At 44.2% G+C, this 15,876-nt stretch overlaps 1 protein-coding gene across 1 annotated transcript in view; it reads right to left on the minus strand.

The window, feature by feature from the left end:
* The window catches only part of gse1b (Gse1 coiled-coil protein b), a 175,715-nt gene extending 174,364 nt beyond the window's left edge, over positions 1–1,351 (minus strand). Inside the window, exon 1 of the mRNA XM_069693620.1 lies at positions 950–1,351. Coding sequence (XP_069549721.1) covers positions 950–1,120 — 171 coding nt within the window. The 5' untranslated portion in view covers positions 1,121–1,351. The remainder of the gene's footprint in view (positions 1–949) is intronic.
* Positions 1,352–15,876: the final 14,525 nt, after the last annotated feature.

The raw sequence follows: 15,876 nt of genomic DNA on the forward strand, positions 1-15,876 counted from the left end.
ACCTCGTATTTCTATTTCCGTTATACAAAGTAGTTAGATTTAATTTGACACTGATAGATGATTTACATCATTGTTCTCCATATCCAGACTTCAACTGAACACTTCTAAACAATCAGTTAGATTTTTTTTTTTAGGAAATGGGGTTTGTGCAACAAGTAAAACAGGTCTAAACAGCAGAGTGGGCATTTATTTTCGCATCTCTGTTTCAACAATTGTCACAATTATTGTCAAAAGAAATATTGCCATGTTTTAAACTGACTTCCTTGAAAATACCCCTCACAGCACTCAAATCAAAACAAACTGTTCAGCATGAGGTGAGACATACTCAGTCATGCTTGCTCAAATAAACACACACACTCACATGTACACAGAAAACACAGGGCTGGCCTTGGCCTTCAGATCCCCATAGTTTTCCACTGGTGTTTATAGAAGGAAGTTTTGATAAATATTTGAGTCTTTTCAGTCTCCAACCACACACACACACACGCGCACGCACACATGCACGCACGCACGCATGAACGCACTCTTCTTTCTGCCCAGAGCACAATGCAGTATTGTACTAAAAAGTAAGCAGTTTCAAGCACATTAATACATTTAATCATGATTATTACCCTACATTTCTCAATCAGCCCTTGTCATTGGACTCAGAGGTCATATCAGGACACAGTCTGCACAGCTATTGTTTGTGTGTGTGTGTGTGTGTGTGTGTGTGTGTGTGTGTGTGTGTGTGTGTGTGTGTGTGTGTGTGTGTGTGTGTGTGTGTGTGTGTGTGTGTGTGTGTGTGTGTGTGTGTGTGTGTGTGATTGTGTGAGTGTAGGGGGTATACAGATGGCAGGAAACTGTCATTTTAGCAAAGCTGATCAGGATTGAATTGCAATTAAAACAACATAAGGAAAAAAGAAGGAAAACACTGTGTTGAGTGACATCCAGCTGTTAGCTTTGTTCTTACCTTGTGTCTAGACTGTGGAGAGGCTGATTCTGGGTCTTTCCTCTCCCCGTCTGAGGCCCCAGGTCCCATCTTAGTCCTGTCCTGCTGCATGCTCTGTCCCACCTGCACCATTGCCTTACATTCCACACATGAGCCAATCACCAACCTCCTCCCATCATCCACCAGGAGCATGCGTGAGCTGCGAGGTGCGTACAAAAACACAGGTAGCCTGGCCACAGTGACAGCGCACAGCCTACAGTGCCTGCGCTGCTCCTGCCTGCAGAAGAAACACACAAAAGCCTCACAGCTGTACTGACGGGCCCAGGGCGAGCTGGGGGGTTGGTAGTTGGCACTGGTTAAGTTAGAGGTAGAAGGGGTGGAGGGACCCAGGCCCTTTCTCTCATGTTGGGCCCACTGTGCGTGCAGGTCATGGTAACAAAGGTTACATGCTGACACCAGGCCTGTGGCGTCAACTGGCTTGGCATGGGGAGCGGGAGCGTGGACCGTCAGAAATGGGAAGAAAGGCTCCCTCTCCCCACAGCGACCAGGTGGGTTGACATGCAGCTGGTACTCCGCTCCTGCACACAGCTCAGCTCCACACAGGTAGCACACTGACATGGAGCTGCTGGTGCGCGAGGCCCCCCCTGTCTGAGAGTGAGGTGGTCCAGACGCCTCAATGGACATGGCAGCATGATACCTGACGAGGAAGGAGCTGACAGAGGTGATGAGGTCTTCACTAAGGCTGAGTCTATACGCACCCCAGATCTCCTCCAGGATAAAGTGGCACTGTGGGCAGCAGTGTACACGGCCGTTTCTCACCCCCTGAGCATTGGGTGGACACGGCAACATGTTGATGAAAGGAAAGTACATCACACCCCGAGATTTGCCAACACCAGCCTGTGCGTATGCTACTCTCACATCTCCTCCGCACTCTTGACCACAGAGAAAACAGGCGTCATGGGAAGCCTTAGGTTCCGGTATGCACTCCATAGGTCCTGGGTTTTTTCCTTCTTGCAGAGGAGACTGGGAAGGATGGAGAGGACTGGTAGCCTGATTAAGGGGGACAACATAGAGGCGCTGGAGAACAGGCACATCAGCCAGCTGGAAGCTCTGCCACTGCTGCAAGAGTGAGGTGTGGCAGCTGCCACAGACAAGAGTGGTACCTGCTGGACTGATGGGTAATGCACCACGAGGAGCAGAGTGAAGCCACAGGAAGGGAAAGAAGGGCTCACCCTGCGCCCTCTCCTGTTTCTGAACACTGACTTTAAAACGGCCATCATGTCTAAGCCCGGTGCCACAGATATAGCACACACACTCATCTGGACTGAAATCTGCAATCTGTTGCAGGGGGGCACGCTTTCTTGCTGAAAGGTCTGTGAAAGGTCTGAGATGAGTTGTTGGGCATGATCTGCTGTCATACATGTCTCTGTCATCATCACTTGTAATGTTAATCTCATCCTCATCAGAGTTGTCAGAGTTGCTCTCCCTGGGAACAGCTATGTTACATTTTGGGGTGACAGCAAGGCTGCCCACAGAGGACAGTGCAGCGTTGGAGTTATCCTCGCATCTTCCTCGGTACAGCAGAGACGGATGCCTGGACGGAGCACGGCTGCTGTCGGCAACACGCTGGATCTGACGCGACTCCACATGTCTGACATTCTCCTCCTCCAGCCATCGCCTGTTGCGCATAATGACCCCGTTGTCTTGCACAGGTGTGTCAGAGAGAGGATTGTCATAACATCGCTGGGGGAATCTCTCTTGGGACTTTGCCAGAGATTCTGATGATTGACAGACATTATTTATAATTTTAGCTCCGCGCCTCACCGCCAGAACGCTCTCTGCTTTTGGTGATCCCTCTGCCCCATAAACACCCACCGGGTAGCGCAATGTCCGCTGTGAATCTGGGCTGTTTTTAATACTGATGACATTGTTTTTCCTGCTACCGTCTCTTGGTGATTTGACAGATGTTTTCAGACACTTGTCTTTGCCTCCTCTGTCGATTAGATCCATCTCCTGATCTGATATGTTCTCGTTGTCAGAAAAAGATGAGAAATCAGAGTCTGCGCCCCCGTCGTAGTTCTGGCTGCTGACACTGATTCGCCTCTCCAGATCATAAGAGATGTTCCACTCCTGTGGGACCCGGCGAGAGTCACACTGGTACGGCCGTTTCAACCAGTACATGCGCTTCTCAATGGGCGTCCTACTCCGCTCGAAGGAGTTCCACTGCTCCGTCAGAAAGCAGTGGCATACGGCGCACACCAGCGCATGTCCATCCGGGCTCACTTCACACGCACCCGGGGCTGGCTCCTGATTTTGCAGAAACGGGAAAAAAGGAGCCCTCTCTTTCTGATATGTCACTTGTAGCCTTATTTCCTTCCCTGGTGTAACTCCGCTTCCACATATAAAACAGTGAACAAGTCCCCCGTATCCATTCCGATCAGTCCTGGAAGTGTTACCGGGCAATGGGCTGTCTTCACCGGGCATGGCTGCAGCCATGAGTCGGTGTTTCCGAGATAAGGGTGCCAGTTCCTGGTCACGGGGGTTCATTGTTTTTAAACACCCAAGACTAGGCTACATGGCATAACGTCAACAGCTAAGTCATACTCGTGATAAACACTTGTCTCCAAGTCAGGAAATCATGCAATCAATTTTTGTCCAAGTTACTCACTGAATGATAAGATAGACGGTGGTCCATTGAAACGACAGCGTGCAGCGAAGGCAGCAAACCGATTACTGTTATTTTTCAAGGACAAGTAGAAATGCATCCAAAACATCCACAAAACAGCACAGAAGTCCTTGTTATTTGAAGTCTGCAGTCCGCATGTTTGCACTGGACGTAGTATGACAGAGGAACTTTGGATCACGGGTCGCCTCTCCAGCGAACTTTCCTGCCTGCAACTTTGGCTGCTAACTCGCTCACACTGTACACAGCGCCATCCCCAATTCATGGGACCCGCTTCGACACCCCAAAGGCAACCTCCACCCCCTGCCAGCCCCCAGTAATAATTTCGCAGGGATTACGAGCACACTCTTGCAGTAGCTACTCATGCGTCAAAGTAGTGACCATGCACAGGATATCCAGTTTAACATGCACAGGGGCGTGTATTTAATAAAGAAGCTCCCGTATCACCTGCATGCAAAACTTCCAAAATCCTTTATCGATCAATATGATACACATTTGTCATTTGTCAGTCAGTGAAAAGGCAGAAACTTTACATGATCAGTTTTCTCCTGTGGATGCACCAAACGGTGACTTTGAGCGATTTCTGGCCATTTTCACCTACTTAATGTAAAATAACAGTACATGTTATTATAACATGTATGTAGCCGAAAAATGAAAATCAATTATAGAAAAATACAATCATCATGTGAAACAGATTTCCCAGCAGTGAGAGATGATTTTTAAAAATATGCTTCAGGCAACTAATTTCCAAAGAGTTTTGAACTTTTTGATTTTACAGTTAATTAATTATTGTGTCTAATCAATTTCTTTCTCATACTGTAGAATGAGATCTAAACTGCATGAGTAAAATTGTTCCTATAAGAGAGTAATTCAATTGTTCTATCAAGACAAACACAGACAGTAGAAAGACTGTCATGTCAAATCAATATTGAACAAATATATGTAAATCAATAAAATATGTAAAATAAACTGACTGATAGCAAAAGTCATGTCAAAGTCAAGTTTGAAAAATGAAATGTGAAACTGCAGTGGGATGACAAAAACAGTAACAACAGCGGCTCAGGTGGTTCACAAGTTGCAGCCTCATGACTGTTTTGAATAGAAAAGAAAAAGTCACTTTGGAGGAAAACTCACTAGTCATCGGTACTGAAGTCTAGGAAAACGCACTTACGACACTCTGAAACAACCCTAACTTCATCTGGTCTTATGATACCAAAACTGGCTTGTGGTCATGTGGTTAAGCCAAATGTCCACCATTAGGCATGCTGGTGGCAGCACTGAACTGTGAGGAACTCTTTTCTGCAGCCGGCCCTGGAAGATTCACAGCACAATGACATTTTGGCAGAAAGCCCTCACTGTGTAGTTCCTCTCCAGTTTGTGACAGATTTATTTTTTTTAGCAACACAATGACCCCAAACATAAAGCCAAAGCTAAATAGGAATGGCTTCAAAACAACAATGTCAGAGTCCAGAAGTAAATCCAATTGAGAATTTGTGGTAGGACATAGAAATGTTCCCATTGCAACTTGACAGCCTAAACAGTTGTTCAAAAATAAGTATCTGTCTGTTGGTCTGCCTGTCTGTCTGTCTGTCTGTGTCTGTCTGTCTCTCTCTCTCTCTCTCTCTCTCTCTCTCTCTTTCTCTATCTATCTATCTATCTATCTATCTATCTATCTATCTATCTATCTATCTATCTATCTATCTATCTATCTATCTATCTATCTATCTATCTATCTATCTATCTATCTATCTATCTATCTATCTATCTATCTATCTATGTCCTTTAAAGAAGGTGAGAAATGAAAGAGAAAGAGCTGAAAAAGACAAATAAAGTGCCCCACAGGGCCAAACAACACACATGGACCTCATTCTGTGACATATACACAATATTTATATTTATCGACCACCCTCACTCTCCTCCCTTCACTGAACTTCAGTATCTTAAACAAAGACTAGACGGCAAGTCGAGTAATCAGACCTCAAACAATCACGTCATCTAACAATGGTACACATAAACGGTTATGACTGTCCGTTTCACTGTGTGCTGCAGCCCTCATCTACAGTCCAGTGACAGATGAATGTCAGAGTCAGGGACTACCTCCTCCTACTTCTGCACTTCCCCATTATTTCCTCTTCATTATTATCCTCATAATCACTGTGTCCCCTCAAGAAAAATGAAGCCTTCTCCTCTGTCTTCCAACTTGGAAGCCCAACAAGGTTTTGAGGATTGTGCCGAGCCTTTCTGTAACTCCCAATCTGCCAACCTGTTTTTTTGGGGGGGTTTTTGCATGGAAGCCAAGCAAGATCTCCACAACAAGTGAATTCCTTGGTGATGCTGACCTGTTTCCACTGACAATTCCCACAGAAAGAAGAAACGGGGGTGAAAGGGAGAAAGGGAGCACAAGCACAAAGGGATTAGGCACAGATGTCTAACATTGAAGAGTATCAAAAGAGGTGTTTTTAATTAGGTATATTGATCAATTCACAAGTTAATGTATTAGTGATGCATATGCCAATTACTCTGTTCTCACTCTTGCCAACATACAGTGAAACAAAGTGATGTGCTGTCAGCATAGATTTACAATACTGCCTTGTACTGTTAAATCTTGGTACTGCATGATATGGGAAATCCCCCTGCGCAGCCAGGGGCTCCTGTAGGCAGATCACAGATGAGCATAAGAAAAAATTAAAACACTGAGCAGGCAGAGAGAAAGACCAAGCATGAAAAAATATTACTTATTATACTTGTCTTTTCTGACAGATAAATACAAATAATAATGGTAAAATGTTACACAAATTGAAATGCACAAAATTAATTCCTCTTAATTGTCTCTAATCTGTGGGAAATAAATAAAATCTCATGCTAAGGTCGTAACCTGTGACATTGCTTGTGCTATACTGTACTGTATGGACATTTCTCTGCTCTAACACCCCTTCAAGGAAGAGAAGAAAGTGCGATGGGCGGGGTGTGTGTGTGTGGGGGGGGGGGGGTGTTGGATAATGGGGGCGAAGTTATTGTGAGAAAGGGAATGGAGTTTGAGAGATATTTGAATAAAATCCCTTGTTGAGTAGTGTAGGGCCTCCTGGAGGTGTGTCAGGCAGAGGTGATGACAGAGGAAGGGGGAAGGCATAGACACTACACGGGGTAATGGTAATGTGTGTGTGTGTATATATGTGTGGACAGGCCGGGGGCGGGGGGAGGTGTTGTGTCACAGCACCTGCCAATACAGATCATATGACAATCATCATGGGCCTTGTGATTTTTGATGTTTGTGATATAAGCAAGGCATACCGTCCGCCTCAAAAAAATGTACTTATTATTTTTTATGAACCACATTTATGAAGTGACTTCTAGCGCTCGTAATTAACAACAATCTGATGTCTTGGGTGTCTTGTCAACAAATGATCTTTGACCTTATGTGAAATGACCACAATCTCTTCACACTGTGTTACATGCTGGTGCCAAGTATTGTATTAAAATCATGTACCGGTAGTATAGAAAGAATGCCAATGGAAAATCTATTATTTTTTTTATTTGTCATGGTAGCCACATGAATGATAGGTGGAGAGGTTACACAGTTCAGATGACGTCTATAGAAAGGATGGGTTGATAGTTCGATACAGCAGACCACTGTTCACCTCTCCTTCCTCACCACAGTTTTTTAATGAAAATGTAAATATCAAATGTTGCATAACTAATGTTGACAGTTGCATAACTCTAAAGATGTAATAACTTTGTTCAAGCCATCATTTTAACCCAAACCATTATCTTTCCCTAAACCTAACAAATGGTTTTGGTGCCTATCGGGGGCGCTAATTTAGGAAACACTCCTGAGTGGTAATCTGTGGTAAGAACCACCAGACCAATATGGTCATATCGGTTGGGGGACTTGTTGGAAAACTTAATGCACCTCTAAAAATTTATAAAAACTGGTTTATTCTGCGTTCCTTGTTTGCTGGTGATAGAGAAGATTATTAATACAACTGATTTAGATGATATACCAATCGACTTCAACATTTAAATACAGTATGATTGTTCATATGCATCATTTCAGTGTCATGAATGTGTGAGTGCTTTCATGGCCATATGGGAGTCATTATTTTACGGTTACACCACAAGACTCCACACTTCACCGGTGAGGCCGAGGAAGAACTGCATGTCAGTAGGGGGAAAAGAAGAAGAAAAAAATACAGGTATATTCATAAGAAAAAAACTTTTTCAATGTAATTGACAGCAGATTCAGAGCTTAATCCAAATAATCTAAAATGCAAAAAACTCACTGAAACCGCAAAAGTATTTACAAAGCATTGCATCACTTTGACAAAACATAGCTAAAAAGGTATTTGTGGGCCATTTTCACAGCAGAAATTTTGACCCGTTATAGCAAGAAAGTCATTGTAACTTAAGCTTAAGCAGATCTGATGGTTTCCTTCAATTTAGCTGTGAATATTTTTACATCCTAAATGGATTAAAAATTGACGGCTCTAAGTATAAATAACATGAACTGGACTGAACTGAATTGGCTTGGCTTGGCTTGGCTTGGCACAGTGGTTAGCATTGTCACCTCACAGCTCAAAGGTTCGGGGTTCGAATCCGGGCCTGGGCCTTTCTGTGCAGAGTTTGCATGTTCTCCCTGTGCCTGCGTGGGTTCTCTCCAGGTACTCCAGCTTCCTCCCACCATCCAAAAACATGCACCTCAGGTTAATTGGTGGTTCTACAAATTGCCCTTAGGTGTCTACAAGTGTTGGCCCTGTGATAGACTGGCGACCTGTCAGAGTGTATCCTGCCTTTGCCCAAAAGTGAGCTGGGATAGGCTCCAGCCCCCCTGTGACCTTGTTCAGGATAAAGCAGGTCTAGATAATGGATGGATGGATGAATTGAATTGAATTGAATTGAATTGAATTGAATTGAATTGAATTGAAAGGCGAGCTCTGGCATCAAAGCAGGCCAGCCGTATTACGATCTGAATCAAAACTTGCCTTTTTCAGCATGTAGATTGCTGCTTTGAGGTTGTTCCTGTTGTTTCCTACTGCAACAGGCATTTTGAAAAGGATAAAACGCACACAGTGGAAGAGGAGGAGAATGCCAAGTGAGTCAGGAAGAGTCAGCCAATGGCAGGTTTATACCAACATTCATCCATTCAGTCCGACTACACCACCCCCCACCTGCTCCCTACGCAGACATTTCTCACTCTATATACTATGTCACCTGAGTATCTCCTTTGCTCCTGTCAAAATTATCAAGGTGACTAAAGGTCATACGAAGGTGTAGCTTGTCCAGTCTGAAGTATCCTTGTGGGAGTGATGAAAACTGCTGATAGATATTTTACAGGCTGATAACATTTAAATTGGAGGATTGAATAATGTGTAATTTTGTATACACATATAAACAATGTTTTAATAGGTTTATAAGTACAATTTGTTCGTTAAGATTTCAAAGCATCAGATACCTTTTGATGCCAGAAATAACAGCAATGCTTAGCCAACTGCAGCTCTGTATCCTGCCAGGCAGGAAGTGATGGTGTACATGCCATCCCGGGGAGGTAATTTATAGGAAGTAAATCGAGCCAAAGAGTCAGCAGTTCAGTTCCTTGATGAAAAATCATCACAATGACTGAGAGGCAGGATCTAATATGAACACGGTTAAATAAAGAATTACAAAACAACGGTGTACCATTTCAAGGTTGTGAGGTAGTTCACGGCTGAAATCTCTTAATGTCTTTGACAAGCTGACTAATAAAATGCATCTCAAAATATAAATTTTAGAAAATGTTTCATTATCTAATTTTATCAGCAGCAGTGCTGTATGTCAGGCACACACAGAAGAGAGAGAGAGATAATGTAACCTCTGGAGAGAAGCCTGCACTCTCTGCTTGTTTATTTATTCATTTATTTCTGGGGGATCTCTTCCCTCTCTCCAAGGTCAGAGGTGCGACTCAGGAATGTGTTTCCTCTGAACAAGAAAAAAAACATAATGTCCAGCTTGTACAGTATAGGCTGGGCAACAGCTCATTCAGTTTTCTGGACTGTGTTCCCCTGTTAAACTAAAAGTTAAATAAGTTAAATTGAATAATATCTGGCCTCTAGTCTAAAGGCACAAAGATAGTTCAGATATATTGAAAACAAATTTTGCTACTTAATCAAGCCTTGAAACTAAATTTGTATTGCATTACGTGAATACATTCCTCAGTCCATATGAAACTGAATATCATGAAAATGCAAAATGGCGGAGACTGTGAACACTAATCCAGATTAAAATTAGTCATGTGATATGACTATATAAGGTTTGGGTCAGGGAGATCCTACTTTCCATGGTAGTGAACCCCATCACTGCTGTAGTTGACCTCTTCCCTGTTTCCCACAGAGGCATAGCCTGGCTGGAGCCTGTGTGTGTGTGTGTGTGTGTGTGTGTGTGTGTGTGTGTGTGTGTGTGTGTGTGTGTGTGTGTGTGTGTGTGTGTGTGTGTGTGTGTGTGTGTGTGTGTGTCCTCAGTGACATAAGGATGACCCAAACCACTTTCACCTGTACTTGTCAGTCACAAAGCCCCTCCCAGCCTGAGGCTCCAGACCCCTCCCACAGGAGATTTATTAAAAAAGAAAAAAAAAGTCTTTACATACTTCTGATGAACATTCCTCCCTCCTCAGGTCACTGAGACCCAACAGAGGAAGACTCCACAGAGGAAAAACGAGGAGGACATTTAAACAAGGGAGAGGAAGTGAAGAGGAGAGACAGAAGAGAAAGAGACAGAAAGAGTGAATGTGTGGAGAGGGAGAAGTGATAAGTGACCTATGTGATCCACATGGAACTGGAGAGCCTGGGACACCTGTTCTCTGGAGCAGATGTTAGGGAGCGCTCTCTCATTCTGTTGTCACCTCTCTCTACCTTATTGTGATTTACTGCTGGAAATGCAAGTAGCAATTTCAGTGATAGAGATTTGGATAACTCATTTACTTGACCTTGTATAACCTAACGGCTTTGGTGGTTTGAATTTTGTCTAGATGTAGTTTAAGGATGACACACACACACACACACACACACACACACACACACACACACACACACACACACACACACACACACACACACACACACACACACACACACACACACACACACACACACACAGAGACAGGCTTTGTAGTAGCAGAAGCCCTTCAATCTCCTGCCCCTCCCTCCTGCTGCTCTCTGGCACATCACCATCTTTCGCCTGAACAGTGGCAGCTAATAACCAAAAAATAATGACAAGGATGAAAACACAGGACATCAGGGGCGAGAGGAAAAGGCCAGCCGAATCCGGGGATGGTGCTGCTCGTATGGAGACGCCTGGAATAATGGGAAAGGAATGTGGTGTAACGACTCCCCTGGGACCGGCCCAGCCGAAGGCCCTCTGGCTCGGCAACAACAAACGGGAACGCTTGAGGAGCGCAGGGTGCACACATAAGGGCTTTAACAGCACCCCCCCCCCTCACCCTCCTCCATGCGCACGCACGCGCACGCACGCGCACACACACACACACACACACACACACACACACACACACACACACACACACACACACACACACACACACACACACACACACACTCACCACCCCCCACCCCTTCCTGTGCCGACCTACTGGAGTCGGCTGTTGTTGTTGGCTGCCTGCCGCCTTCGGAAGAAGCGCGCCCTCAGACTCTCCCTCCTTTCCCTCTTCTCATTCCCCTCTCTCTCTCTCTCTCTCTCACTGCCAGGGAAATGCTGATGACATGACATCTTCAGAGAGGTCCCTGGAAAAAGTGATTACCGCCCACCCGCGTCCCTATCAAATAATCCTATTCCTTGTCTGCAATCCCGTCTTTCGGTTCATTCAGCACTCAATATCCACCGCACCACCACCTTCTTTCTCCATCACCTTTCTGCTCTTGTATGAGTGTGTGTTGCCGTGCACGTGTGTATTTCTCTCGGTATTGGGAATCAGATCACTTATCTTTTGCCCCAAAGGGGAGCCTTTAGTCTCAACTTCTGGCAAACACATCTCCACACATGCAGTTCCAGCTGTCAAGAGCAAATATTTTCTTCTCAGGTTCTGACCTTTAACCCATGTAATCCTGTGTGTGTCTGTGTTTCTGCATGCGATGTGTGAGCAGTGTGTTAGAGCCAGGTAGGAAAGCCCCTTGTCTCCAGTTCATTTTGCTCCAGTGAGCGGAGGTGCTGTCTGATACATGAGGTGCCTGACATACACGCAGCTTGTAGAAAGACTCTTTAATTCCCTACACACACACACACACACACACACACACACACACACACACACACACACACACACACACACACACACACACACACACACACACACACACACACACACACACACACACACACACACACACACATTTTCATGTGAACACACACACACAGTATCTCCTCTCATGGCTTGTCTGGATTCCTGGGGTGTGTTGGTCACGCGAGGAGCGGTGTAAGAGCTGAGCGTGAGCCAGTAGTCAGAAAAGGACGAAAGGTTCAGGAAGGAGAACGGATGGAGGCAGGCCGGTCTGCTGTGTTTGGGTCGCAGCCATCTTTACATTCAGCTCTTTGACTCACAGCTCGCTCCCTTTTTCACAGAAGTCTTAAACCATGATGAACTCTGAATTTCCAAAGGATGCCTTGGAAAACAGAGAGGAAACAATTGGCAGTCTTCTTTGCTGGAAGCGAGCAGTTGTATTTTATTTTTGAAACGGTTTATGATTGTGATGATAAAAGTAATTCTATTTTTAAATACAGGGATTAATGATGTGCTGACTCTTGATATATAACTCTTTTTCTCTTTGATGATTTCAAATATTTTTCTTCTTGCAGCATACAGTTCTGCTTTTTTACTTTGCATTATTACCAGCCAGTCTCTTTGGCACTGTTGGTTAGCCACTTTGAATTAGATTGATGTATCTCAATAACTGGTTGACAGATGTCCAGGAAATGTTATAAAAATATAAATTTTTGCCCTGATAATGAATCCTAATCATTTGGAGTGACCCCTGAATCTTCATCGAGCACCATCAACTAGCCATTGTTTCCCCTTGTAGAGTGAAATATTTCTACATCTAATGGAGAGAAGTTTTTGTACATAAATGATCTGCAGTTACCAGACGGTAAATCCTAATGACTTTGCTGGACCCAAGATTTCCCCTTTATGTCCCTACCATAATTTAACATTGGTGGTTTTCAGGCAATAGGTTATGTATTGGATAGATTACCATAGAATTGGATTGGGTAAAGATTTGCAAAACTAATGACATTCCCATCAGCCTTAGCTGTACTTTATGTTTAGCGCTAATTAGCAAACTACAATGCTAACATTTTGAGCTTCACTCTTTTCTTCAACAAGTCATTGAGGTTACTGCTGCTCTATACTATATCTATCAGGGACATCCTTTGTTGCTGCTGTTGTGAAGTGCATCACCAACATACACACACAGTATGCACAACATTACATTAATTTGTTTTGCTACCACCATTTCTAATCTAATTCATCACGTTTCTCCTTCCCTTCTGTTTTGCTGCTGAGCCTATAAAACAAGACATTGGAAGTAGAGAAGTGATCAGTAGTCTGCATTTCCAGAGAGAAATTCTTTTCTTCTCCCATACTCATCTGTCTCTCACTATTCTTCCGCTCTCCGCCATGACAACCGCTTTCACAGTCCCCCTTCTCAATCCATGCCGGGCCAAGGGCCAGTTTCGTGAGAGCGAAAGAGCCTCTCTTTCTTCTTCTTTCTTTCTCTCAGACAACACATTTCCATCACATTAAGAAGTCAGTCTTCAGGAGTTGTAGGTCTTCTCTTGTCTTAGGACACTCTTTGCAGGCAAGAGCCAACGAAAAGCATTATACAGTGTAGCAAAGATTGGCTGTGGCATCAGAGAAACAAGAACAAACACTTAAACTGATTCAGAGCCATTTTCTGAAGGCTGACAGCCAATCACAGCATCATTCTGGTTTTTAGCTTAAAATGAATCTCTTGTTCAAATTTTCAATAGATTTTTCTGTTTTAGTCATAGCAGCTCGTTTGTGCGACAGTGCTCCGTTCTCTCCTGCGATATGTACATGTGATTGCTCTGTTTTCAATGTAATGCGAGTTCAGCCAAACAGGAGTCATCTCTCATTTGCACCACTAGATGTCTCTCATTTTGCAAAACATTGTCCTACATATCTGCTGGGCTGTGTTGTTAAAAGAGGAGATCATTAATGTCTTCACCAAACCTCAGTTGATGAATCTAAATGGTCCATGCTATAATCTGCTGTTGTTTTTGTTCCAAAACCATGTGTTGTAATACTCTTAGTGTAACTTAGACATTTGGGCTTTGGCTGTGTCGGCAACATGCGGTATTTCTGTAGTATGAATCATATCTGTGATTGTGGATAATGTCTGAGTGCGCATCTATTTGTGTAAACATGGGAAAGTGTGTGTGTGTGTGTGTGTGTGTGTGTGTGTGTGTGTGTGTGTGTGTGTGTGTGTGTGTGTGTGTGTGTGTGTGTGTGTGTGTGTGTGTGTGTGTGTGTGTGTGTGTGTGTGTGTGTGTGTGTGTGTGTGGTACAGATGTGCCGAGCAGGTGGTCACATTACTCTCCCGTGAGTTAAACTGCAGGCGGGGGAGGCCACTCGCAACAGCACATATTCTCATGTATCACCATTTACATGAAGACAGAAAGAGAACAGAATCAAAACGCAGCCACTACACATTAAAGTTTAATTTTATACACGCATATAAGTCTGCAAGTTGTCATGAGTGTGTGTGATTGAGCACATGTGTGTTTGTCATGATGCCTCACCTCAGCTCTCCCACAGTTTCCCAGCAGCTTCCCGAGGATGAAAGCGAGTGAAACCCCAGACTAGTGGGGCTCCACAGCCAATTAGGATTGTTTATTTAGCCAGCCACGGCCGCCTAACAGAACAGGAGCACACAGCCAGCCACACAGCCCTGCAGGGGAAACCTCTCCTCTCTTGCTTTCCTTCTTTTTCCACTCCTTTAAACTCCTCTGGCTCCATCTCTCCTCCTGCCTCTCTCACCCCTTTGTCCCTCTCTCTTCATTTTGTGTTACCCTCGGGTCAGACACAAGCTTTTTTTTTTTTTAGGATGTTCCAAAAGTTCTGAAGTGATCCCCACAATCATGAATGATCAAGTTTGTTTGTTTACTTAGGGATGTGATTGTTGCATCTTGAATTACTGCACAGAATCCACCAGTTACACAGCACACACAAACGCTCACATAGACTTGGTTATTTTTTCTCTCCAACTGTCTGATATTCATCCTCTGGTAACATAATAGTGTAGCTGTGGCGAGGCCTGTCATACATTGTTGCATTTCCCAGAAAGTCCAGAATCTGCATTTATCCAATCCTCAATTGTTGGGCTCAGATCATGACAGTACTGTGGTTTCTCCCTCTCTGAGATTTACTGATTTCTGACCAGCATCAAATCCTCCAGGCTTTTGTCTGATCTTTTTATTGCAGAAAATCAACGTGGTAAGATATCGCCGCACAGGATTGCTCAAGCATATTGGCACTAACCAGGACAGGGGTTTTTATAGAGGGAAAAAAAAATTAATATTAGATTTCACACACACACTTACACTCACACACTAATCCCAGCCTCAGCCTTCACCATCTACATCACCCACCAGGTTTCTGATGTCCCTTCACACCAAACAACATTTTCCTACTCGAGTTCGCATTCACGTGGGATTGAAAGGGGAGAGTAGCTATCAACCAGCATCCTCTCCCTCATCCATCACTGTGATCAGGCCCTACACCCTCTCCCCTTCCCTTCTTCCCCCTCTTTAACCCCACATGTGTCATTTTCTCCCTCTACTGCTCTTTTTTTTTTTTTCCTCCACTTCTCATCAGCACACAAGTCCCATGATGGATTAGCTCACTGACTGATGCCGGAGGGGGGCGTTAGTGTTGTGTGTGCATTGGAGTGTGTGTTAGGGGACTGTGGAAAAACGCACTGTGCCGAGCATAAACACAGGGTGGATGGGCAACATGATATCCCACTACAATACAATCAGCTTGTGCTGGACAGCTTCACAGGGGGAAGCTGAGTATTGAATTAACAACTCCGATCACACCTCATGTATTTTTAAACACATGCATACACTCAAACTGAGTAATTGGGTTTGAAGCGGAGAGGTGTTTGACCTGAGTGGAGATTCCTCTTCCACTTCCCGAAAGCTGAAAACACCCTGTTTAGTTTTTTTGGTCAATGTACAAACACAGAGTAATACCCGCAGA

This window comes from Brachyistius frenatus, unplaced genomic scaffold, assembly GCF_029030835.1.
Source record: "Brachyistius frenatus isolate BFR_SWC_R1_liver_20210118 unplaced genomic scaffold, ASM2903083v1 Contig_15, whole genome shotgun sequence".
In the NCBI taxonomy this organism is placed as follows: Eukaryota; Metazoa; Chordata; class Actinopteri; family Embiotocidae; genus Brachyistius; species Brachyistius frenatus.